We start from the raw sequence: 26,547 nt of genomic DNA, 5'->3' as shown, positions 1-26,547 counted from the left end.
CGCTTCCAGTGTTACGCTTTTACAACACTAGAATGACGAACAAATGTAATACTAGTTTAAGTCAGAAAGCCTGGAACACATTAAAAAGCACAAAAGGGCAAAATATTAGGGTCATTTCTTTTGCACCTTTATACTTTCATGTGTATCCCAAATTTTCTTAAATAATACATGTCTCATAATTTGAAAAGGAAAAACTAAGTTATAAGCAAAAGTTCATTAAAAAGAAGAAAAGGAAAGAGGAAAAAGAAAAAATAAATAAATGAAAAGCAGACAGGGTAGTCCCAGCCTCCTCCAACAGAGGCGGGCCAAGAGAAAGAAGGGGTGGGGCTCCAATCCGCACCAATTGGAGCCTAGTTGATAGGCAGAGCGAGGAGAATTTGGAGACAATCCCCGCCCCAAAAATCGCCTAAAAGGTTAGCTTCTCTATCCAGCCTGGAAACCCACAACGGTTAGGTCTGCGGGCCGCTACGGGCTGCTATTGGCTGCCAGATAACCCCGCCTATCTTCCTGCTCACTGGCCGGGGCGGTTTACGTAAGAAGAGCCTGTTGCTGAGCAAAAATAAGTGGTGCAGCTTTTCCTCAGAAGAGACTTTACAAAGGCGGGCGGGGTACAGGGTGCCGGTTGGGACATCTGTAATAGTGTCAACAATAAAAATAAAGTAGGGAAAAAAAAGAAGAGACAGTAGGACTGCAAATGTACTGGGAGCCTTTGGGTCAAAAAAGCTGGAGTACTAACCACCGTTTACGTATTCAGTTTCTGCTAAATGCCAAGCTCCGTGCTTCAAACTTTTAAATATTAATTGTTATAACCACCTTTCTTGAACACCCACTGTCTTCCTGCACTAAGTTAGATACTTTAAAATAACAGTAACAATATAAATAATAATAATTATAGCTTATTGAGCACTTAATCTGCATCAAGCCTTGTTAACAGATTTATATGCATTAACTCTCATCCTCACAACAGCCTAGTGGAGGTCAACGTTATTGCCCCATTTTACACAGCAGGAAACACGTTCAAAGAGGTGATGTGACTTGCCCAGGTTCACACAGCTAGAAAAGGTTACAACTGAAAACTTCCACTCCGATATCCTGATTCAAGTACAACTTTGCGGGGTGGGGGTGGGGGTGGATAGGGAAATCTTAAGGACAGGAAGAGGTGGGCCAGGATGGCGAACAACGGTCAGGAACGTTGCTCCAGAGACAGACCCAGGGTGTTTGAAAAGGGGGATATAGGACCTTTAGAAGTGGAGAGGGGAAAATAGAGGAAGACACGGGAACAAAGAGAATTGTTCTTCCTGAAAATCTGTCACTCCTGGGGCAGCCTCTGTCAGTGGTCCTGGATCTGGGATCTGGATCCCAAGGTTCTAGTCTCCGCTCTGTGACCAACTTTCTGAGGACCTTGGGCAAATGGCTTATTCTCTCTGGACCTCAGGCTTCCTGCCTGTAAAATGCAGGAGTAAGCCAAAACAATGGGAAGTGCATTTTGGCTGGGGGGTCCTTGGGGGAGTTTGGTCCTTGCTGGAAGCAGGGGGATGTTCAGCAACCACACTATCTTCACTTAGCTGTTGCCTGGTCTCTTTTCAGGACCTTCAGGCAGTGACATGGGACCTGATAATCCTATAAACTCAAAACGGTTTGGGGCGGCTCTCAATCCACCTTTCCCAGTCCGTTCTGAGCTGTAGCATGGTCCTACCTGTAGGGGGCGCCGAGGGCTCACTCAGCTGACAAAGCCAACTGGAATTCTTAGTGAATTATCCCAACTGGTCAGTTTTGACTTGCTTTTGTTTAGAGTGAGCTTTTTGGAACATGGTTTCTGTCCTCAGTATACAGTCGATGAAACCGAATTATATGCATTGCTCAATAGCAGTCCTCTCCACAGTGGCTCTACGGTTAGAGCTGATTTCCAATTACTTTGTTTTACAGATGAGAAAAAAGGTTCTAAGAGCTGAAAAAAATTCTCTTACAGTCATATAGCTAAAAACTAGGGCTCCTGGGCAGTACTCTTAAGAAATACTTGGCTCTAATTCTGAGTCTGTGATTATTCTGCCCCCTGATGCATAACTCCAGGGAACAATTTCAATTTTAATTGTGTAGCTCCACAGCTCAGTACCTGTCAGCTCCGGAGGACCTCCCTCAGCACCTAGCACAATGCCTGCTTAATGAGTGATTGAAGGGATGAATGTGTGAATGAGCCACAGAGGCTGAGTCTGCTTTGGCTTTATTAAACCTTTTGCAGTGGGCTTCTTTCCTGAAAGCTCCCCCAAGACAGGAATTGTATTCTGAGATGGTAGTGGGGGATTGTGGTGAGAACAATAAGAAGAGCTTAGAAAATTACATCTGGGTGATAAACTGAAGCCCCAGTCACAGACAAAGTCATTATAGCAAAGTGACCCCATAATTTGGAATTAGAAAATTAATTCAGAAACAATGAATACAAAACAAATGAGACTTCTGTTATGGTTCAAATCTGAGAGAGGGTCTGAAGCTGAGGAAACCAAAAACATTTCAAATACAATCTAGACTTATCTTCAGGACTGGAATGTGATTGAAGAATAATAAAAGCTTTGGCCAATCAGTGGCCTCAGCATGGCTGATGCAAGAGTCTAGTATGGCAACAGAAGGTGGAGAGCTTCACTGAACCAAAAATACTTGGCATGGGGGAGGGGAAGAATAAACTCAGCCAGAGTCACTGGGCCATGCCCCACTGGGCTGGAAGCTTTATTGGTTGAATTTCCAGATTTCCAGATTTCCAGAGCCCTAGTACATACTAGATGGACAATAAATATTTACTGAATGAGAGAGAAAAGGAAGAATCCGGAGCACTGACCAGTAGGTTTGCTCTTTGTGGAGCCAGTTCAATGATTCATCTTTTCATTGGTGCTTTTGCTCAGATTCCAGCTGCCCTAACCACCTTCAGATGATAACTTACTTGGCTTTTCACGGAGGCTCTCCTATAAAAAGGCATGTTCTGGTCCATCAATTATAGGCCACTTGATCATTGTGTTTCTCACTCCCAATTAATTGGAATTCTACTTTACACATGAGTTCCTTGTGCCAGCCTGCTTCTTACATACATACTCAGCTCCTTCTCTCATCATGGGTGTAGCAGTTTCTGCTTTAGAGTCATTCTTGCCTGAATGTGAATCCTTACTCAACATATTACTAATCTGTTGGACCATGGCCAACACACCTTTTGAGACTTAGTTTCTCATATGTCAAATGGAGGCATAATGCCTACCCATGAAGTTGTAGTGAGTTATATGAGATAACGGATGTATCCTGAACTATTGTTGAAGTTTAACAAATGGTAGTATCTGTACCTCCTTCAAGCTTTCCTTTCTTAGAGACTGGGTCACAAAAGTTCATCCAGCCCTGGCTGGTTTTCTCAGTGGTTAGAGCGTCAGCCCACGAGAGTCCCAGGTTCAGTTCCCACTAAGGGCACATGCCTCAGTTGCAGTTTGCCCCTGGCCCCTGTTGGGGTCGTGCGGGTGGCAACTAGTCGATGTGTCTCTCTCGCATCGATGTTTCTCTCCCTCCGTCTGTCCCTCCTGCTCTATCTGAAAATAAATGCAATAATGTCTGCGGGTGAGGAGAAAAAATAAAAAGTCCATCTAATTTAGAATATCAGTATTGCTTTTCTTTTCACAAAATCACTAACTTTATAAGTAAAATCTTAAAAATGATTTAGTTATTTCCTTGAAGATTCTAAAGGATTATTCTGCAGAGGATAGTATTCATATCGACTCATTCAAAAATATTTACTGAGGCCCAGCTGGTATGGCTCAGTGGTTGAGCATTGACCCATGCATCAAGAGGTCGCCAGTTCAATTCCCGGTCAGGGCACATGTCCAGGCTGTGGGCTCAATCCCCCATGGGGGGCATGTAGGAGGCGTCCAATCAATGTTCTCTCTCATTGATGTTTCTGTCTTTCTCTCCCTCTCCCTTCCTCTCTCTATAAAAATCAATAAAGAAAAAAACATTTTTAAAAATATGTATTTACTGAGGAATCACTACATGATACCGGGGTATACAGGGACAATTAGACACAGTCCCTGCTTTAGAGCTCTGACACAGCCTGGTGCAGTCAAAAGAAGATATTGTATGACCCTTGCAAAAGTGGTCAATAACACATTCTATTGTTTATTAGAGGGAAGCAGTAAAATATGTAGACATACCAAGGGTGCATCAAGTTGAAGACCAGTGGTGTAAAGAGGTAGAAACAGCCCACCCGCTGTGGCTCAGTGGATTGAGAAGAGGTAACTGGTTTGATTGGGGCGAGGCATACAGGAGGCAGCCGATTGATATTTCTATCTCTTTCTTTACCTCTCCCTTCCTCTCTTTAAAATCAATAAAAACATAGACATAGAGGTAGAAAAAATGAAGGGACTGAATGCTGAGTAGGATTTCAGTGGGGAGATCTGCAGAGGGAACTACTGGAAGAAAGGTTTGAAGGCCAGAACATTGGCAGAACATTGTGCTAGGTGGCATGGGGCAGAAAATGATGTCAAGATGTGAACCCTGCCTTCAAGGAACTCATTCATAATAAAAAGGTTTAGGTAAGACCTGTACAAAGAAAATGGCAACACAAGTGATAGGTGTTATAAAGGAGACCCAGCCCAAGTGCCTTGGTAGTTCAGCAGAGGGTGAGATTATTTTCCTTCTTCCAAGAAGTTGGAGGCAGGAGACCAAGTCATAGGGTCATCTTTGGAATCATAAGCCTAGACTCAGAAAGTCTTAGAGGGGACCTCGGAGGTCACTTAGTCTACCATCACTCCAGCCATAATTCTCTATCCAGAGTTGACAATGATTTTAAAATTGAAACAAAAATGTGGTGCTCTGAAGGAAAACCGTGAAGGAAGACAATGTGTGGGAAGGGAACCGAAGAAGAGGAATTCAGCTTACAGGTGCTGAGGGGCTGGAGAAGCAACTTCCTCCCAAATGGAGAGTTGAAGGCCAGGAAATGGATGAGATCAGGGAGGGAGAGTATGTCTGGAGAGATGAGGAATAAAAACAGAAACTAGGGGAACACCCATGAGTTCCAGGGGTGGAAGGATAAAGAGTCAGAGAAGAAGTAGCCAAAGAAAGAGGGAGAAAAGACCTAGTGAACCCCCTTGTCATAGTTTCTAGAAAGAAGTGGCAGGAATGGAAGAAAGGACTTGAGACCCCAAGGGAGCAGAAGGGGGACAATTGTAACAATAGAGACTGAGGTTAGACTGGAGGATATTGCAATGAATGAAAGCTTTTCCAGAGATTCTACAAATAAGGTGGATTCTCTGTGTCTGACATTTTAAGGGTGGAGCCCTCCCAAGGTCAGGGGAACATGGCTGTGTCCAGTTTGGCTCTATAATTAGCACCACCTCTCCTAACCCTAGCCAGTCCCTCCAGGAACTGAAAAGCTTAAGAACGTATTTGGGAGGGATTTCACACCCGGCTCTCCGGCCCAGCCGGTGAAGTCCCGTTTCATCACGCAGCTCTAATGACTATCCGGGCTGTCACTCTCGTCCGGTATTGTCAACAATCTGACTAAATCATTTTGCAAAAGTTTGCAGCATTCGTGCGGGGGTGACTACAGCTCCCAGAGTTCCCGGGCGCTTCCCTGTGTGGATTGGCTGAGCAGTCGGCTCCTGAGGGGGGGTGTCGCCCCGCCTTCCTAGGAAACAGGCCTCTGATTGGCTGCGGCGTGGGGCTTTTGTGTCCCCGCCCTCCCCGGGGGACCGCGGCGGGCTGAGAGGCGCTGCTGGTGTCAGAGCCCGGCGAACGCTGGCAGTTCCGCGGCGGGGATGCGGAGGAGCGCTGTGTCCGCGAGCAGCCCTTGCCACTGCGGACTTCAGAGGCACTCCAGGCCGTGAAAACCGTGCACCGCGGCCAATCCCAGGCTTCCGAGGCCATTCACCGCTCCAGAAGCCGGACGGGAGGAGAGTCCAGCGAGGCAGCAGCCGTTCCCGGATTCTGGGCTCTCGGAGCGTTCTGGAACCCTGAGAGACACCCCGGGGTTCTAGAACCTCCCCAGCGGCGCCCAGTCCCGGCTTCCTGCGTGCGTCTGTCCACAACCCCCTCCGGTGCACCGGTCGTCGGCGAGTTGCGGCTGGGTCCTGGCGCACACCATGATCGTTGCGGACCCCGAATGCCGCGCGGAGCTTAAGGGCTACCTCCCGTTCTCCCGGGGCGGCGGCGGCGGCGGCGGCCCCGGGGCTGGAGAGGTAAGCAACGGCCGAGCCACGCCACTTTTACCTTGAACCCCGAGCCGCGTCCGAGCTTTGGGCTAGCCTCAGTTTAGTCGGTGCCCAGCCTTCTCCCCCACCACCCCCACCTCAGGCTCGGGGAGGGGGAGTGGAGCGCGTAAACCTGGAGTGGGGTTGCATCAACTAGCAGCCTCGGCCCTCTCCGCCCCTCCCCTTCCCCCTGGGTTGCGGAGCCCTCCTGGGCTCCTTCGGACTCCTGGCCAATGAGAGGAAAGCCTTCTCGAGGTTTCCTTGGGTATGGGCTCCTTGGTCGAGAGAGTCGTCAAGTCCAGGCAAATCCCCGCTGCAGCGGCCCGACCCCTCCTCCCCGCCCCCTTCAGCAGATTCCCTTCCTCTGGGCTGGGGGCTGGCGGGCCGAGGACTCTTTCTAGGTAGGATACGTTCCCGATCCAATCTCCCAGCGCGGGGAATGAGGCACCTGGGACTGGACAACGAAGGTTGACCTCGTCCTCCGTCCCCACCTGCACCCCCGATTTGGAAGGGGGCGCGGTTGCTTCCGGGCCTTGGCCAGCTACCGGGTACGCGGCGGCGGCGGCCAAAGCTCTGGGGAGAGGCTAAAACCCTAGCCATGGCTCCCAAATCAAGCCCTGATTAGGGTGTACCCTACTAAGTGGTGTGAGATCTCAGAAGTTTGTTTCGCAGGGACTCCCTTTGCAGTGAAGCTAAAAATAAAACTGGGCCTAATCTGACAGTTTGCCTTTCACCAACCCCACTACCACCACCCCACCATCACCACCATCGATTATGGACATTTTGTAAAGCACCTGTTAGATGCCAAGTTCGGGTTTTGCCTTTTCTCTGAGTCCTCACGAATAAACTAGCAACATATGAGCTATACTAGAGTCCCATTTTACAGGATGAGAAAATTGAGGTCCAAGAGAGACCATGGAGAAGCTTTCTTCACTAAACCCACAGAGAAGCTCCTTTTTTGTCCTGGGTGTCCCTAGGATTTCCAAATGTGCTTCGCACTACAGGGAGTTTAGTTTGTTTCTTTAGTTTCCTTGCCTGGAGAGTGGCGCAAAGTGTGTTACCGGAGTTGGGAGTCAGACAGTTGCTAGTCCTACATGGTGACCCTGGGAAAATAGCTGGGCTTCTCTGAGCAGCATGGTTTCTGGGAAGGTCCTGCCTCCAGCAGTGGATGGTTTGTGTCCTGGGTTTTCTGTTAGCTTGTTTACCCTTCCTCACCATGGTTTAGGTGCCCCACATGAAGGAACAAAACCTGCTCCTGCCAATTCTCAGCTGTGTGACTTTGACCAAGTCACTCCACACTGAGTCTGTTTCCTTCTTTGTGAAAAAATAGAAATACATTAAGTCCTTATTTAACATGGTCTGTGGGTTCTGTGACTTGAAGCAAAATGATGCATAAGGAGACCAATCTTACCATAGGCTAATGTAAACAAATAACATTGAATGAAACTGTTATTTAAGAACCTGCTGTAATATTTTTTTAAAGATTTTTTTTTTTTTAGTTAGATTCTGGGGCTATTTTTTTTATTTTATTTTATCTTTTGTTAATCCTCACTTGAGGATATTTTTCCATTTATTTTTTTAGATAGAGTGGAAGGGAGGGGGAGCTAGAGAGAGAGAGAAAGACAGAGGTTGATGTGAGACAGACAGCTGCCTCCTGCAGGACCCCAACCAGGGCCTGGGATCAAACCTACAACCCAGGTATGTGCCCTTGACCGGAAATTGAACCTGAGACCCTTCGGTCCCTGGGCCAACAACAGCCACTGAGCCAAATCTGCCAGGGCGGCCAGGACTTTTTAAAAGATTTTTTATTTTTTTATTTATTTTTTTGTTTGTTTGTTTTTTGTTGTTTTTTTTTTATCCTCACCTGAGGACAATTTTCCATTTTTTTTCAGGTAGAGTGGGAGGGGGAGAGAGGAAGAGAGAGAGAAACATCGATGTGAAAGGGACACATCGAGTGGCTGCCACCCGCACGACCAACCAGGGCCGGGGACAAACTGCAACCGAGGTACATGCCCCTAGCGGGAACTGAACCCGGGTCTCTCGGGACCGCAGGCCGACGCTCTAACCGCTGAGCCAAACCGGCCAGGGCTAAAAGATTTTTTATTGATTTTTAGAGAGAGAGAGAGAAAGAAAAACATCGATCACACCAGGCAGGGCTGTAATATTATTTATTAAGAGCACCTACCCCAACTGAAGTGGCTCAGTTGGTTGAGTGTTGTCCTGTGTACCAAAAGGTTGCCAGTTTGATTCCCTGCTAGGGCACATACCTGGGTTATGGGTTCAATCTCCAGTCAGGGCACGCACAGAAGTCAAAGATAGATCTTTTTCTCTCTTTCTTTCTCTAAGTATGCCCTCGGGTGGTGATTAAAAAAAAAAAAATAGTAAGCCTGGCCAGTGTGGCTCAGTGGATTGACCGTCCTCCCATGGACTGAGAGGTCCCAGTTTGATTCCTGTCAGGGTACATATCCAGGTTGCAGGCTTGATCCCGAGTAGGGGGCGTGCAGGAGGCTGTCAATTGATGTTTCTCTCTCATATCAATATTTCTGTATCTTTCCCCCTTCCTCTCTCTCTAAAAAAAAAATAAATAAAAACATATTTAAAATAATAATAATACTATTAATAAGAGCACCTGAGCAGAGCTGCAGGTTCATGTACTAGCCCTCCCACTCACTTTGTGACCTTGGCTAAGGGATCATTTCTCTGATCTGCATCTTCCTCTCATGGAGATTTGATAGTATCTCTGAGGGATTGTTGGAAGAACTGACTGAGAATACAAGCAAAGGCCAAAGCACAGTGCCTGGAACATAGTAACTGAGTCAAACATGCTAGCTCTTGTTAGAATGTGGCCATCATACATTTCTCTTTTCCCCAGAGTGTCTCACAGGGTATGCCTGAGCCTGTTCCTCCTGCCTGAGGTGAGAGTTGGTCCATCCCTCTCTGAGACAGTGCCTGGGAAGTGGTCTGGGCAAGCTATGAGGGAATGGCCTTTAGATGGAAGCCACATGTCTGAAGGGGGGAAAGTGGGTGATGTCTGAACCCTTTCTACATATTCTCCTTCAAGAAAAGAGAGGACCCTGGGAAGATGTCTGCTTTAAATGAGTTATTTAGAAGACAGCAGGGTGCTGAACTTACAAAGCCTGGTAACCCAAGGCCCAAGGGAAGACCCACAAGTACCATCCCCTCAACTCCCATCAGTTCACCATACACCCTTTCAAAGGGTCAAGGCTTTCAAAAGCTTCACTCTAATATTGGTAGTATGTTTTCAGAGCCCTATTAGGCTCTAGAATCACTTCCTCAAACATCATTTCCTCAGGGAAGCCTTTCCTCCCCCACCAGATAAGTCCCCTCTGCATACCCTCTTCCAGTCCCCTTTCTCCTTTGTATGAGCTTGTACCCCAATTATAGTGTAACTGTTGTATAATCAGGCATTTCTTATCTGTTCCCCTTGCTGGACTAGAAACGCTTTACAAGTCACATCCCTAGCACTGTCCTTAACACCTAGGTGCTTGAAACTATTTGCCCTTGTTGGCTTAGCTGACCCTTGTATTGTGCAGGCTTTGAAGTCCCAGATCTGAGCTGTGCCTGTCTGGAACAGGACTCACAAAGAGCTTCAGTGAGTTGTCTCTGAAGAGGGGATAATAGGACCTATTTCCCTCCATGTGGTTGGAAGAAATTGACCAGATCAGATGTGTAAAGCACTTAGCCTGGTGCCCGGCCTATGGTGTGTTTGTGGTCCCCCCGCCACTCCAGGGCTGGTCAAAGGCTACTTGCACTGTCTCCCTCTCAGGTGTAAACCCAGGCAAGTATCTGAGTTCAGCAGCAGACTACAACTGCCCTTGGGGTGGGGGAGTCTCTGCCCCTTCCCAGCTGGCAGAGTGACTTCACAGGTGTCTGTAGTCAAGTCCTAGGGGGTGCATGCTGTGGAGAGGATACCAGGAATAAGGTCTGGGGCTACTCCAAGAGGCTGATATAGGTGGTGGACAGAACCCTTGGAAGCCAGACTGAGCTGAGTTCAAATGTCAGATTGGCCACTTGTCATTTGGTACTTAACCTTTGGAACCTTAATCTTTCATTAAGTGTGAAATAGAGACCCTCCACCCCACCTACCTCACACCAAAACTGATGAAAATTAGAAGGAAACTGTATACAAGTGCCTGAGCTAATATAAAAATTAATGTTTAGGCCTGGGCGGTGTGGCTAGGTGGTTGAACATTGGCCCATGCACCAAGAGGTCACCGGTTCAATTCCAAGTCAAGACACATACCCAGGTTGTGGGCCAAATCCCCAGTGGGGGGCATGCAGGAGGCGTCCAATCGATGTTCTCTCTCACTGATGTTTCTATCTCTTTCCCTCTCCCTTCCTCTCTCTCTAAAATCAATGAAGACAAAAAATTTTTTTTACATTAACATTTAGTAAATGCTTAAATTAGGAGCCAGGCACTGAGCTCTCAGGTGATTATCTCTCTCTTTTTTTTTTTAAATAATGCTTTCTTTTTTTTTTTTTATCCTCATCCAAGGACATTTTTTGATATTTTGTTCAGATAGAGTGGGAGGGAGAGAGACAGAGAGAAACATCAATGTGAGCCCTGGCCGGTTTGGCTCAGCGGTTGGAGTGTTGGCCTGCGATCCAGAGAAACATCAATGTGAAAGGGACACATCGAGTGGTTGCCACCCACACTACCCCACCAGGGCCAGGGACAAACTGCAACCGAGGTACGTGCCCTTAGCGGGAACCGAACCTGGGTCTCTCCAGACCGCAGGCCAACGCTCTAACCACTGAGCAAAACTGGCCAGGGCTGATTATCCTCTTTTTACAACTTATTTGAAACCCTCCCTGTTGAGTGGCCACCCAGGGGGCTATCTGACTAGTGTTCCTGCTGCCCTGTGGAACCAACTTATTTGGAACTATAGAACAGACATCAGTGGTCTTCCCTCTGCCCATACTAGCTGTATTACCTTGGTAGCTCACCTGCCCCTTCTTGTTTCCGTGTTGTCATCTATAAAGTGGGGGTGGGGATCTTACCTTTATCGTGTGTACTGAAACTGTACTATCCAGTACGGTAGCCTATAGCCAATGGTGGCTATTTAAATTTTGATAATTGTTTTAAAAATTAAAATTCAGCCCTGGCCGGTTTTGCTCAGTGGTTAGAGCATCGGCCCACGGACCAGAGAGACCCGAGTTCAGTTCCCGCTAAGGGCACGTGCCTCGGTTGCAGTTTGTCACCAGCCACAGTTGGGGTTGTGCGGATGGCAACCAGTCGATGTGTCTCTCTCACATCGATGTTTTTCTCTGTCTCTCTTCCTCCCTCTCACCCTCCCACTATATCTGAAGATAAATGCGAAAATACCCTCAGGTAATGATTTTAAAAAATGTTTTTAATTCAGTTTTTCAGTTGCAGTAGTGTTATTTCAAATGCTCAGTCCCCATGGCTAGGGGCTACCATCTTTAATTGACAGTGCAGATATAGACTGTTCTGTCATTAAAGTTCCCTTGAACTGCTCTGCACTAGACATTCTGGGGATTAACAACAGGGAACTAGTTCCAGTGTGCACCCTCAAGGTAAGGATTAATACAATGTGAAAGGTGCTGTGATTGGGGGTAGTGGGTTTCTGGGAATATGGGCAGGGAGAAGAAGCTTCTCAATCCTGGTGAACCCTAGATGCAAAGCCTTGGAGCTATTGAGACCTTGAAGAGTTTAGAGAATGGGAATCGTTTCTGCTGTTGTAGAAACCTGATTTGTATCCCAACTCTGCTACCTCCTTCTTGGCTGAGTGACTTTATCTCTCTGAGCCTTATTCCTCACCTGTAAAACAGAAACCCTAGTAGTAGTAGTTCCTGCCTTAAAGTGCATGTGAAATAAATGCTTAGCTAGTGATAATCATGGTCGTTACCCACCATTATTATTATTGACTTCTTATCCCAGGGAACAGGGGAGGGCTGATTTGGAGGAGTCATCTCTTGGTAGTGAGACCCTGCCCTGTCTGCTTCCTCTGAAGTTCTGGGTGTGAAGATCAGGGAAGCATTCAGGGCATTGAAACTCCGGATTAGAATTTGCTTGGTCTTGCCTTCAGAGCTTTGCAATTTCTATTCTCTCTGGCTGGAATACTGGCCCTGCTGCCTATCAACTCGTTTAGATATTTGATACTTAGATAACAACTCAAAAGTTATCTCCTCAGTGGCTTTCCCTATCTACTCAGACCTACAATGTTGCACACCCACCCCCAGAGCATCATAAATTTTCTCATTGCTCTATTTCATTTACTTTATATAAAATCTTATTATTCGAAGTCCTATTCATTATTTGTTTGTCTTTCTCTGTTAGATTGTAAATTCTGTGAAAGCTAAGACTTTATCTTTTTACTCCTATACTGTTGCTGCCTGAAATGTAGTCATCAAAAACATTTGTTGAATGAACAGATTAATTTTGGTTCCACCTGGAAAGCACTTAGCACAGCACCTTATACACCCTGGCTATAAATTATGCTGTGCCCACCTAATTAAATTAGAATTACTAGAGATGGGACCTTGACATTGGTATTTTTTATAAAGTTTTCAAAGGGATTCTAAAGTACTGCTTGGGTTGAGAAGCCATTGTTTGAAATGATGATGTTAATGATAGCTGACTTCTATTAAGTGCTTACCGTGATAGAGGTACTGAGGTAAGGGCATTATCTCATTAAATCCTTAAGACTACCCAGTGAAAGTAGGTACTATTAGCCTCATCATTTGTTGAGGAAACTGAGGCTCACATAGGTGGCAGATGGTGGTGGTCATTTGAGCCCAGGCAGTTGTTGTCAGACTCCCTATCTTTTACTGTAATCCATCATCAGTGCTGAAAATGTTGGTGGATCCAGACCTCTCACTTAAAGATCCACAGGTTCCTTCCCTTGACAGCTCATGGAGCAGATTTTAGAGTGAAAAGGGACTCTCAAGGCTGTTCCCTACACCTCACTAGCACCCTGGTGGGCTTTCCCGGTATCCCCAGCCCCAAAACTCAGTTCCACCCTGCCCTTCCCCACCCCACCTGGCTGTGGTTTTCTCTCTGTCCTCAGATCCCCTGAGGGGGAGGCCTTTTTTGTGAAGTCAGCAATTCTTATCTCCCACACTAAGCTGTTAGGCTTTTTCTCTTTAGTGAGGGAGGAGGGAAGCTGAAACAGGAGTGCTTGGGGCTTATGGTGGTTTCTGTGTTGGACTTGGACCAGCCTAGCCTGGTAGCTCCCAGAAGTGTGGGCTGAAAAGGGCCTGAGCAATCAGCCCAACTACTTTCTTTGTCCAAGGTTAAGACTGAGAGTTCAGGTTACTTTCTCAGAGTCACACAGCAAGTTAGTGGCAGAATTGTTATTCACACCCCAGACTTCCAAGTCCCACTGTTCTTTCTTTTGTCCTATTTCAGAGCCCCAGAGCTCTGCCTCCGTCGGGGGGATTTTGGCCATCTGAGAAGGAAGGTTCAGTTATAATCTTTAGTTCCTGGACACCTAGGTCCATTGGTAATAAGTCTGGATTTTAAAGAGATGGGGAGAACTAGGGGACACTATTTTTGTCCAGTGAGGATATAACTGCTTTGGGTAAACTCTTTCTAAGACCAGTACTGAGAGCCCCCCTCCTAGTTACCAAAACAAATGAATAAGTAAAATATCCTCTGTGAACCTCACCTCTTGGACTAGGATCAGATTTAATGAGTACATAATTGGTGGTTTCCAGAGAGGCTCCAATACATGCATGTCAGAATAGCTGCTGCTGTCAACTATGTATGCTCTGCCCTCATTCCCTTGATGCCTCTCTGCTTTCTCTCTATTCTTTATTCTTAGGCTAGTGTGAATGACTTGGCCTTGCTCTCCACCAAATGTGATCTGACTGTAGGGAGACCTAATTTAGACAAGTAGAAGACTGTTTTCAGGAGCAAAAGCACTGGGAATTGTGGGATCCCAGACAAGGATCTGAAAGAAGTTTCCCAGACCCTGGAAGACTAAGAATTAGTCACTCTAATTTATCTCAAAAGTCATGGGAGGTAGAGGCAGGGCTTTAAGCTAGTTGGTCAGATTTGCACTTAAGTAAGTTACTCTGGCTGTAGAAAGTTTGCCCTCTTTAGAAACCACCTGGGTTATGTACTCACTAAATCTGTTCCTACTCCTAGAAGTGGAGCTCTGGGGAGATGTTTTATTTATTCATTAATTTTGTTAATTTAGTAGAGGGTAGGTAGGATAGGGCAGGGAGACCATTAGTGAGGCTGTGGTTGGTAGTTCAGACAAGAGATGGTAGTGGTATATAAGGTGGTGATGGCGGGAGGGATGAAGAAACGACAATTTGAGAGAGCCTGCAGCTGCATCATGGGAATCTAGGGTACTTGGTAATCTGGCTTCAGGATGTAAATGAGGGGGTTCTTGTATGGATTCTCCAGGGCTGCCAAGAAGGTGGCCTCTTGGAGATGTGCAGCGTGGTGGCTGTGTATTTCCTTTCCCCAGGCCTTTCCCACCCAATACAGAGGCTCCTGAGTCCCTCAATTCCTGAAGAACTAAGCCTGTGGTTGAGCCCTCTCTCTACCCACCAAACAGATGTATATCTCCCACCTGACTCCTCCATGCAGGTTGCACCAGAAAGGAGGTTTTAAAAGTTCAGTGAGGTCCCTTGGGTAGGAGGAGAAAACTGGAGAGATAATTGTCCTTTTAGTCCTCCCTTTTATCTCCAACTAACCATGATGTGTTTCCTTCTAGGAGCAGAGGGTGAGGCGGGCTCGGGGAGGTCCTCGAGGACCCAGCGCCTTCATCCCAGTGGAGGAGGTAAGCTTGGAAGGGGTTAGGAAGTGTTGGTCACTGGGAAGAAGGGACATAGGACACTGGGTGGATGAGGGTCTTTTTGTGTATCTTGAAATAGCAGTTTCGAAACTACCCCTTCAGGTTCCTGACTTATTTAATCCACAAAACGGGTCTGTGAAGCAAGCAAATCAAACCCGTTTTGCTGTGAAGAATCAGGCTCAAAGAGAGAAAGTGATAATAACACAGCTAGGTAATGAACAAAATTTGGATTGCCAGAACAAGGCCTTCTTTTCCTCAAGAAGATAGAACCATCTGTGTTTATCTTCTCATCCTTGACTCTGCATATATTAAAGTTGTTTTTTTTTACATCAAAAGTGTATGTTCATTATAAAAATTTTTTCCAGTTTCAGAAACCTCTAGTCTTTTGTAATCCCTCTCCCCACCTTGAAGTAATCAGTGTTACTTAACCATTTGCCATTGTTTTCCAGACTTCTTTTTCATACACAACCAAGGTCATAGTTTACAGCATGTTTTTGGGAGGGAGGTTCTTGTTTTGTGTTTTCTCTCTTAATACAACAGAGACCTCTTTCATTTATTGAGTCAGATCATTCATTCATTTATTTAACAGATAGCTGTTGAGTAATTAATTTGTGTCGGGCACTGATCTAGATGATGGGGATACAGCAGAGAGCAAGACACACAAAAATCCTTGCCATCATGGAGCTGACATTCTAGTGTGGGGTTGGTATGGTGATGGGGATGCCTTCAAAGTACATCCATAGAAAAATTATTATTTATTTATTTTTAAAAATCCTCACCCGAGGATATTTTTCTATTTATCTTCAGATAGAGTGGGAGGGAGAGAGAGAGAAACATCATGTGAGAGACACATCGATTGGCTGCCTCCTGCAGAACCCCAACCAGGGCCAGGGACGAACCACAACTGAGGTACGCGCCCTTGACCGGAATCGAACCCGTGACTCATTGGTCTGCGGGCCTACGCTCTAACTGAGTCAAACCAGCCAGGGCCATGCACAGAAAAATTAAAAAATAATAGTTCCCTTCTTTTACTTTGGCCTTTAATGAACAAAGACAAATATTTTGTTTTCTTGTTCTCGTTTCTCTTCTAAATGTATAGGCCAAGTAGTTAATGAGCTGTTAACAAATATCTAAGCCCCCCAGTTCCCTCCACCCTTTGTAAATGGAAAGTAAACAACTATTCACTGATTATTCATCTCTGTAGCCCAGAATTTTAAGTTCGAGTATTGTTCTTGTATTTTATTTTTTTATTTAGAAATAACCACTCTTTTGTGATAATGGGGAAAAAATAGACTTTGGGATTAATCTGGATTTGAATCCTGGTCTGTCATTCACTAAATCTTTAACCTTGAGCAAGGAATGAAACTTCTCTGGGCCTTGATTTCCTCATCTGTCAATGGAGGGAAAGTAATATTCATCTCATAAGATAATTGGGAAAATTCAATGAGATAATGCAGGGGAAGTTCCAAACTCAGCCCTGGCATGAAGAAAGCACTCAGGAAGTGTGAACTATTTTGCACCCACTTCCCATGGCTGTATGGATCTATACTCTTAGAATAGAAGCTCCATGAAGGCAGGGAAAACTATTTTTTTGTTGTTGTTAATCCTCACTTGAAGATATTTTTTCTGTTGATTTTTAGAGAGTGGAAGTGGGAGGGAGAGACATCGATTGGTTGCCTCCCAAATTCACCCTGACTGGGGCCAGGGATCAAACCTGCAACCCAGGCACATGCTCTTGACCAAGAATCGAACCCGAGACCCTTTGGTGCGAGGGCCAACACTCTAACCACCGAGCAACACCAGCCAGGGCAGGAGAAACTGTATTTTAATCTGTGCCTGAGTTTTGCTATCTCAAAATGGAGAAAATAGAATTCTTATTTCACAGTTGTAAGAACTAAATGAGTAAATACATATAAAGTACTCAAACAGTGCTTGGCACATCGTAAGCATTATATAAGTATTGGCTATTATATAAGGAGTTTAATAAGTAATCAATTAATGAAATATCTTTTACTCTTACTCTCTTTTGGGACATGGTTGTTTTCAGTTTCTTGCTGTTATAATCCCACTGCAATGGATATGTTGGTGTCTTTGGTGGGAAGGGCAGGAAGGGAGCCCATCTTCTCCTCACCTTTGCTTGGCAGGTCCTTCAGGAGGGAGCTGAGAGCCTTGAGCAAAACCTGGGGCTGGAGGCACTGATGTCCTCTGGGCGTGTGGACAACCTGGCAGTGGTGATGGGCCTGCACCCTGACTACCTTAGCAGATTCTGGCGCCTACACTATCTACTGCTGCACACAGATGGGCCTCTGGCCAGCTCCTGGTGCCATTACATTGCCATCATGGTGAGCCTGTCTGAGCCTGCCTCTTAGGGGTGGCCATATGGGGGTGCTTAGTCAGCAGATCTCTCTGCTGGGGACTTCCTAAACCAATTCCATAGACGAGGACGGGAAACAGAGGAAAACCCTAGCTCTATTTGACTATAGAGTTTTAGATGGTGAAGAGAAGTATCTTTAGTGCCTGCTCTACAGCTTGAGAAACTGAGGCATAAATGAGTAGATGACCTGCCCAAGGTAGGACAACAAACCAGTGGCAGAGCTGGGGTTAGAACCTGAATTTCCTGCCTCTCAGGGAACAGTGAGGCCTATGATGTCACCCTCCATGGGGTACTCACCCTGAGTAGGGCACAGAAAAAGTAGCATGACCTAAGTTCTGTCCACTTGCCTCCATAGGCTGCTGCCCGCCACCAGTGTTCCTACCTGGTGGGCTCTCACATGGCTGAGTTTCTGCAGACTGGTGGTGACCCTGAGTGGCTGCTTGGCCTCCACCATGCCCCTGAGAAGCTTCGCAAGCTTAATGAGATCAACAAGTTGCTGGCACATCGTCCGTGGCTCATCACCAAGGAGCATATCCAGGTGCGGTGGGCAGAGATGCAGGTCCCTGAGGCAGCACAGGGCTTGGGCTGGGGCTTGGCAGACAGCCAAGGGGCAGGCCCTGAGCAAGTCTGTCCTTCTTTCCTCTCCAGGCCTTGTTGAAGACGGGCGAGCATAGCTGGTCCCTGGCTGAGCTCATCCAGGCCCTGGTCCTGCTCACCCACTGTCACTCGCTGGCCTCCTTCGTATTTGGCTGTGGCATCCTCCCTGAGGGGGACCCAGAAGGTAGCCCTGTTCCCCAGGCACCTTCACCCCCCAGCGAGCAAAGCAGCCCCCCCAGCAGGGACTCATTGAACAATTCTGGGGTAAGTCACTGGCCCAGGGTTTGGTGGGGGAGGAACCTGGCATGTCCTGTCATCTCTGGGTAGAAGCCACTGCTTCTCCATCTCACAGTGAGATACCTTAGAAAAGTTATGTGACTTTGAAGTTCCATTTCCTCATCTACAAAATGAGGCTAAAGATTACTACTTCATAGTAGGTTGTGCGGATTAAATGAAATAACCGTGTGACTGGCCTCTCAGCATGTATATCTGTAAGCTTAAAGTCTCCTGGTTTTTAGTATTTTCAAAATACAAAGTTTGCCTCTTATTCTATAAGATGGCCTTGTTTGTTTTAGTATGAAAATAGATACTTTAGCCTTGGTTTTGCTCAGTGGTTAGAGCGTCGGCTTCAGATCCAAGGGTCACTGGTTTGATTCCCAGTCAAGGGCATGTACCTGGGTTGTGGGTTTAATCCCTGGCCCTGGTTGGGTTTGTGCAGGAGGCAACCAGTCATTGTGTGTCTCTCACATCAATGTTTCTCTCTCTCTATCTCTCCCTCCCTCCCTTTCACTCTATCTCTATCTAAAAATCAATGGAAAAATACCCTCGGATGAGGATTAACACACACACACACACAAAAGGAAAGAAAATAGATACTTTAAAAATCCCTTACCTATTAAGGTAGTCGATGCTCAGAAGCCATATCTATTCATGTCTGTTCGGTAGCTTTATTTATTTTTTATCGTTTTATTTATTGATTGATTTGAGAGAGAGAAACATCATTTTGTTGTTCCACTTATTTATGCATTCATTGGTTGATTCTTGTATGTACTCTGACCAGTGATCAAACCCACAACCTTGGCATATCGGAATGACGCTCTAGCCAACTTAGCTACCCAGCCAGGGCTGTTCTGTAGCTTCTTTTATTTTTATTTAAAAAAAAATTTTTTTTTATCTTCATCCGAGGACATTTTTGCACTACTCTTCAGATAGAGTGGGAGGAAGAGAGGGAAGAAAGGAGAGAGAGAGAAACATTGATGTGAGAGAGACACATTGATTGTTTGCCACCCACATGACTCCAACCAGGGCCAGGGACAAACTGCAACTGAGGTACGTGCCCTTAACGGGAACCAAAACTGGGACTCTCTGGTCTGCAGGCCGACACTCTAACTGCTGAGCCAAACTGGCCAGAGCTAAATATGTTTTTATTGACTTTTTAGAGAGAGAGTATGGGAGAGAGAGATAGAAACATCGATGTGAGAGAGAGATATTGATTGGCTGCCTCCCTCACACCCCCCCACTGAGGATCAAGCCCGAAACCAGGGCATAAGCCCTAACCGGGAATTGAACTAGAAACTCTCAGCCCATGGAATGACGCTCAGTCTACTGAGCCACACTGGCCGGGCTGTTCTGTAGCTTCTTAAACTTCACTTGGGGAAGCACAGACCATGTGAGCTGTCCATTTGGGAAGGCCTGGCTCATGGGAAAGATGTGTGGAATTTCCTGGGGCATCCAAGGGAGGAGAAATAGATGGTCATCATTGGGTCCCTCCTGCAGGGCTTCGAAGCTGCCCGTGACGTGGAGGCTTTGATGGAACGCATGAGGCAGCTGCAGGAGAACCTATTGCGGGATGAGGGAGCATCTCAGGAGGAGATGGAGAGCCGCTTTGAGCTGGAGAAGTCAGAGAGCCTGCTGGTGACCCCCTCAGGTATGGGATCACAGGTGTCCAGGTTCCAGGGGCTGCCCCCTTCTTCTGCCATCCCTTCTGAGAAGTAGGCATCTCCATTAACTGCATTTCTTTTATTTGGGGGTCAGACCTGTGTTTGAATATGGCCTGTTAGCCTTTCTGGCAGTGTGACCACCAATAAGTCACTTCCTACCTCAGGGCCTCAGTCTCCTCTCACACGAACGATTGATGTGTAGGATAAATGGAACAAGAAAAGCAAAGTTAGCACAGAGCCTGGCCTGGGGTAACTGGCTCCATAAATAACTGCTACTATAATGATTGTTGTTATTTCTGGGGGCCTCATCCCTGGGTTCATGGGCCTGATTCACCTCCTCCCCCAGGCCTGGCTCCAACTGGAGTCCTGATTCCACCCACTGTAGCAAGGGACTTTCTCTGGCCTTCTACTCTGTGTTGCCTGGCCCCATACTGATGATTAATCAGGAGTGGAGACCTCTGTGCTACATGCCTTGGCCTCACAGTGACCTCCTTTTGATGTTCTCAGCTGACATTCTGGAGCCCTCTCCACACCCAGACATACTGTGCTTTGTAGAAGACCCCTCTTTTGGATATGAGGACTTCACCCGGCGAGGGACCCAGGCACCCCCTACCTTTCGTGCCCAGGTAGGTTCTCCCCACTAATCTTGGCATTACTCCTGATATGCAAACAATCAAGGAGTAGATGGTTTGAGTGGGTAGAGTTGGGTACCTTCTCTTCCTCAAGATTCCATGAGGAAAGTGAGAGATCCTAGATCACCAAGGGATCCATCTGCCCCTAAGCTCCAGGGAGCTTCTCCCCCAGGGGAGGTCATCCCCAGACTACACCCTCTCAGCTTCTCAGGCTCAGATCAAGCGGTAGGTTAGATTTGTGGGGTGGAGAGGTATGCTCCAGAGGATGGGTTTTCAGGCTAGCCTTAGGCCCCAAAGATTCCACTTACTGACCCCCATGTTTCTCAGGATTATACCTGGGAAGACCATGGCTACTCCCTGATCCAGCGGCTCTACCCCGAGGGTGGACAGCTGCTGGACGAGAAGTTCCAGGCGGCCTACAGCCTCACCTACAATACCATGGCCATGCACAGTGGAGTGGACACCTCCATGCTCCGCAGGGCCATCTGGAACTACATCCACTGCGTCTTTGGCATCAGGTAAGCTAACGTGCCCTCATCCAGGGCATGTGTTCACTGAAAGTCCTCAGTCAGCACTCACAGTTGTTTCCTTTTTCTCTTTCTTTTCCTATCTTCCTGCCTATACTATTTTTCAAAGCAAATGTATTTCTTTACTAATTATAATAAATGGCCAAGCTGGGTGGCTCAGTTGGCTCATCCTGTACACCAAAAGTTTTCAGGTTCAATTTATTGGTAAGGATACATACCCAGGTTATGGGTTCAATCCCCAGTTGGGGCATGTGTGGGACAACTGATTAATGTTTCTCTTTCTCTCTCTCCCCCTTCTTCTCTCTAAAATCAACCTGACTGGTGTGGCTCATTGGTTGAGCATCAACCCATGCACCAGTTCGATTTCCGGTCAGGGCACAACCCAGGTTGTGGGCCCAGTTCCCAGGGGGGACATGCAGGAGGCAACCAGTCTATGTTCTCTCTCATTGATGTTTCTATCTCTCCCTCTCCCTTCCTCTCTCTAAAATAAATAAAGAAAAAATATTAAAAAAATAAAATCATATCTTCAGATGAGGATTGAAAAAAAAGAGAGATAATAAATAGATGTGCTCACTGTTTGAACCTTGTAAATGAAACTCTTAAATCCCACCCCCTAGAGATATGTATGTAAAACTATAACTATATATATATATCTCAGAGACAGACATTTAGTTATGCTTGTATTTCTGTTCCAAGTAACAATTCTCTTATAATAAATAAGGACAATATGAATGCCCATCAGTAGGAGATAATAATATATCCATTCACTGATATACTATGCAGCTATTAAAAATTACAATAATGGTCTATTTATTTATTTATTTATTATCCTCACTCGAGGACATTTTTCCATTCTTTGTTCAGATAGAGTGGGAAGGAGAGAGAGGAAGAGAGAGAGAGAGGAACATCGACATGAAAGGGACACATCAAGTAGCCGCCTCCCACACGACCCAACCAGGGCTGGGGACAAACTGCAACTGAGGTACGTGCTCTTAGTGGGAACCGAACCTGGTCTGTTTGTTTGTTTGTTTATTTATTTATTTATTTTAGAGAGAGGGTAAAGATGGGGGGAGAGAGAGAGAGAGAGATAAAAACATCCATGAGAGAGAACATCTATTGGCTGCCTCTTGCATGCCCCCCACTGAGGATCAGGCCTACAACCTGGGCATGTGTCCTGACTGGGGATTGAACTGGTAACCTCTTGGTGCATGGGTCAATGCTCAACCACTGAGCCACACCAGCCAGACTCAATTTAGAATTTTTTTTTTCATTTTAGAATCTTAAAAAACAAAATGTTACACTCTAATAACATTGTGGGAAATTCAAAGAATTAAGGAAAAAAAACAATTTCCCAAAATTCTACTACTGTACAACTACATCCACATCCTGTGACATATTTCTCCATTGCTTCTTTTCTTTTGTATATAGTTGCTTTTGTATAGTTGAAATTATAATGGTTATTTTATTTAAAAATATATGTGTTTGATGTTTTGAAGAGAAAACAGCCTAATTTTTAGTAAATTTAGAAAACAGATAACAAAAAGAAGAAAATAAAAACCATCAATTATACCACCTTTTTCTTATTTTCAAGTATTTCCTTCCCATCTTTTTTCCCATGCTCAAATAACCAAAACATACATACTTTTATGAAAACAAGATTTTTTTGCCCTGGCTAGTTTGGTTCAGCAGAGCATCAGCCCAAGAACCAAAGGGTTATGGGTTCAATTCCCAGTCAAGGGCACATACCTGGGTTGCAGATTCAATCACTAGCCCCAGTTGGGGTCCTGCGGGAGGCAGTCAATCTGTGTGTCTCTCTCACATTGATGTCTCTCTCTCTCTCTCTCTCTGTCCCCCCCCGCCCCCGCCTTCCTCCCTCCCTTCCTTCCACTTTATCTAAAAATCAATGGAGCCCTGGCCGATTTGGCTCAGCAGTTTGAGCGTCGGCCTGTGGACCAGAGACTCACTGGCTCACAGGACTGGGGAATGACTAAGTAACCTCTAGACTGGTCACCAACTTACTCTTTTACTTTGAACAAGTTAATTGCCTTCTCCAAGCCTTAGTTTGCCCATCACTAAAATGAGTACAAGCTCTTCTTTGCTCTTTCCCTCTTCCTTCTCCAGGGTATATACTTGCACTCACCTCCTTCCCTATCTTTCATGGCCTTTATTGTAAAGTAGTGAATATAACCTTGGAGCCAAGAAGAGCTGGATTTGAACCCCATTCCCAGCTGGGTGACCTAGGGCAAGTGACTTCACTTCTCTGAATCTCAGTTTCATCTACAAAACGAGGTAGCCCTAGCCAGTTTGGCTCAGCGGTTAGAGCATCAGCCCTTGGACCAAAGAGTTGTCCGGCTATGGTGAGGGAGGCAACCAATCGATGTGTCTGTCTCACATCAATGTTTCTCTCTCTCTCCCCCTCTGAAAATAAATGGAAAAATATTCTCGAGTGAGGATTTAAAAAAACAAAAGGAAGTAGATGAATATTATATTGTACACAATAGTTTTGTATACACCAATGTACAATAGTTTTAAGGATTCCATGAATATATGTTCACATGGTACATAGTTGGTACCAAATAAACAGTGCTTATTCTCTATGCATTTCTTGGCCTGTGACATATGACATCAGCTATTTTTCTAAGAGGAACCAAGCTTCTAGCTGCTTCTTCCCTTCTGCCTTTTCTTGCTATTTTCTGTTCCTTCTTTTATAGAGTGGGGCTAGGAGAAAGGAGCTAGTTCTGGGAGCTGACAGTGAGTGATACTGTTGGGCCTTTTCATCTAGGTATGATGACTATGACTATGGGGAGGTGAACCAGCTTCTGGAGCGGAACCTCAAGGTCTATATCAAAACGGTGGCCTGCTACCCAGAGAAGACCACCCGGAGAATGTACAGCGTCTTTTGGAGGCACTTCCGCCACTCGGAGAAGGTAGGAGTGTGGCCCATGGGGGAGGGACAGGGTAGAACTAGACAAGCCTGGCCTGTGGAGGGGGCCAAGGGGTCAGGACTCAGTGAGTACCCCAGACTGAGTCTGTACTGCCAGGTGGGATACCTGGGCATATTTTCCTGGGTTTAAATCCTACTTCACTATGTGATTTCAGACTCCATTTATTCACCTATAAAATGAGAGTGTGCTTTACTGTGTCCTCAGTGGCAGCCAGGAGGACCTGGGTTTAAATCATAATATTATCATTCAGTAGCAGTATGACCTTGGGCAAGTCACTCTGCCTCCCTGAGGCTTCTTTATCTTTACAATGGGAATAAATACTACTTGCATATAAAGATTTCTGGGAGGGTAAAATGAGAAAATGAATGTAAATCTCCGATCCTAAACAGGTGCTCAGTGGTAGCTCTTGTTTTTAGCTTTGGGGATAAAGAGATTAGTCACCATAGACATGAATGTGTTTGAAATTCCTCAACAGTCATTGCACCCAACTGCTTAGAGCCTTCAGAAATGGAAGGAAGAGATGAGTGGTCAGGGATAGTAGCAATGTGGGAGGGATGGGGATGGCAAGGTCTGACATCAGTTGCTGACAAGCCCTCCTCTGTGCCCAGGTCCACGTGAACTTGCTGCTCCTGGAGGCCCGCATGCAAGCTGCCCTGCTCTATGCCCTTCGTGCCATCACCCGCTATATGACCTGACTCCCACACAGGACCTGGGCCCGGACCAGCTGACTGTGGGAGCATCGTCCTCCTTGCAAGAACTTCTCTATTTGGAGACAGACCTGATCCCTTTCTGTCCCGTGCCCACCCACCACACTGTGGGATGGGATTTTGTGTGAGGTACCGCCTCCAAGCCACATCCTCCGTTTTCTCACTGGAATGAACAGGATCTCTGGGATCTCAGCTTTGGCCCTGGGAGCTGGAAGAGGACTAGCAAGTCCCCAGGTGCCCTTCTTCCTGCCCCTGAACCCAGAAGCAGAGGGCTCAGGAAGTAAAATGGGCTGAGTTCTGACTTGTGTGCCCTAAGCTGGGCCCCAGGCACCACAAGTACTGTAGCCTTCCTGGACTGGGAAGGTCCCCAGCTGGCCTCCGAGGGAGAGGGGCAAACACCTCCAGGGACCGACACTCCAAACAGCTTTCCTTTTCCTTCTCCCTCATTCTGATTTCATTACCTCTCACCTACCATTAACCCATCAATGTGAAAGTCAGGGTCACAGCTGGCCTGTGCATCCAGCTCCCCAAAAACCTGTTCTGTTGGGCAGCCTGACGGCCCCTTGTTTCCTGATTGCCCCAGTCCTACTTCACCTCCTTTGACCTCCTTTGACCTATCCTTTTCTCCCACAGCTGGTGGTATGAGGCCCCAGGAAGGAGACCAAGCACATCAAAAGTCTCTAGATTATCTCTAGATAATTTGAGTAACTCTGTTGGTCACTTTGCCTTCTGAAGTATAGGGAGTATTAGATTATAAATTCTCTGTATTTTGGTCCTTTATCGGTGAAGTTCAAACCTCTTCAGGGCCTCACCTCTAGAGCCACAGTCCATGGCTGTGAGTAGGAGGACAGGGGGCAATCTCTTCTCCCCAGAGCTGCCCAGCCCGGCACCCTACTTTCCTGTCTCCTGTGGCTCTGCTGCAGATGTTTGCCAAAAACTTGATCCTTTCTAGGTGGCACATGGCCCAGTGGGTTTCTTGTTTGGGCTAGGTGACTGTGGCTATGTTGCCAAATCTCCTTGACCTCGATTTCCGCAGTTTCAGACTAAGGGGAGGGGCTAAGTTTCCATGTCTGAGTCTTCACTCTGAGTTTCTCAGGCCAACCTGCCAGTAGTGAACTGCAAATCTTGCAGGATTTTGAAGGCCTCTGGTGACTCCCACTCTTGCAGTCAGTCTCCTGGCTACCTTTCAAGGACCACCCAGTTTCTGTCCCCTTCTCAATTTTATAGGGGGATTGCTTGGAGCCAGAAGCAGCCAAGGACTGATTCCAGGCACTTTCTGTAGCAAACAAGCTGTGAATTATGACTTCCCTTGCCCTTCTTCCAGCATTATGTGCCTCCTCTCTTGACTGGTTTGGAGGTGACTGAAGAAAGACAAGGGCCAATATGCTGCTTGCTTCCAATATGCTGGGGTGGGGCAGGAAAGGAGCCTGGTCAATGTGCCACATTTCATACCCATGCAGGCATGGGAAAGCAACTGGCACCCCCTCAGGCCTCAAAGTCCTCCCTGCAGTGAAACTGAGCAGGAGGGAAGAGGCCCCAGCCTGGGGTTTGGATTCTAGAGGGGATATGATGACTCTGTAAATGTCCTGTGTGTGGGTGGGAAGGGGTATTCAGTGTTCCAATGCAGAAGTCTTTGGCTTTGCTACCAGTTCGGTATGATGAGAAATAAAAGTTCACTGAGGTTTTGTTTTGTACTTCTTGTTAATGGGTTATTTTTCCATTTCCTAAGGGTCACGGTTCACCTCTTAGCAGGAAGCTGTGATTGCATCATGGACCTGACCTGCTAGCCCCAACCCTACTGGGCACTTGTGCCCAGTG

General features: G+C 46.4%; 1 protein-coding gene across 1 annotated transcript; it reads left to right on the top strand.

The window, feature by feature from the left end:
* The first annotated feature begins 5,762 nt into the window (after positions 1-5,762).
* Positions 5,763-26,120, top strand: SESN2 (sestrin 2). The gene is made up of 10 exons (XM_036256865.1): positions 5,763-6,203; positions 14,927-14,992; positions 17,152-17,349; positions 17,737-17,919; positions 18,030-18,242; positions 19,755-19,905; positions 20,426-20,544; positions 20,878-21,068; positions 23,860-24,004; positions 24,631-26,120. The coding sequence occupies exons 1-10, from the start codon at positions 6,108-6,110 to the stop codon at positions 24,715-24,717; spliced, it is 1,449 nt and encodes a 482-aa protein (XP_036112758.1). The 5' UTR covers positions 5,763-6,107; the 3' UTR covers positions 24,718-26,120.
* Positions 26,121-26,547: the final 427 nt, after the last annotated feature.

Source organism: Molossus molossus, unplaced genomic scaffold (assembly GCF_014108415.1).
Source record: "Molossus molossus isolate mMolMol1 unplaced genomic scaffold, mMolMol1.p scaffold_m16_p_12, whole genome shotgun sequence".
NCBI lineage: Eukaryota > Metazoa > Chordata > Mammalia > Chiroptera > Molossidae > Molossus > Molossus molossus.
Note: the sequence above shows the minus strand (reverse complement) of the source record. Positions and strands in the feature narration are given on the sequence as shown.

Coding starts and splice junctions, on each gene's coding strand:
- SESN2 (XM_036256865.1), top strand. CDS start 6,108: ATGATCGTTGCGGACCCCGAATGCCGCGCGGAGCTTAAGGGCTACCTC. Junction 17,350..17,736: donor GCCATTACATTGCCATCATG/GTGAGCCTGTCT, acceptor TTGCCTCCATAG/GCTGCTGCCCGCCACCAGTG. Junction 17,920..18,029: donor TCACCAAGGAGCATATCCAG/GTGCGGTGGGCA, acceptor TTTCCTCTCCAG/GCCTTGTTGAAGACGGGCGA.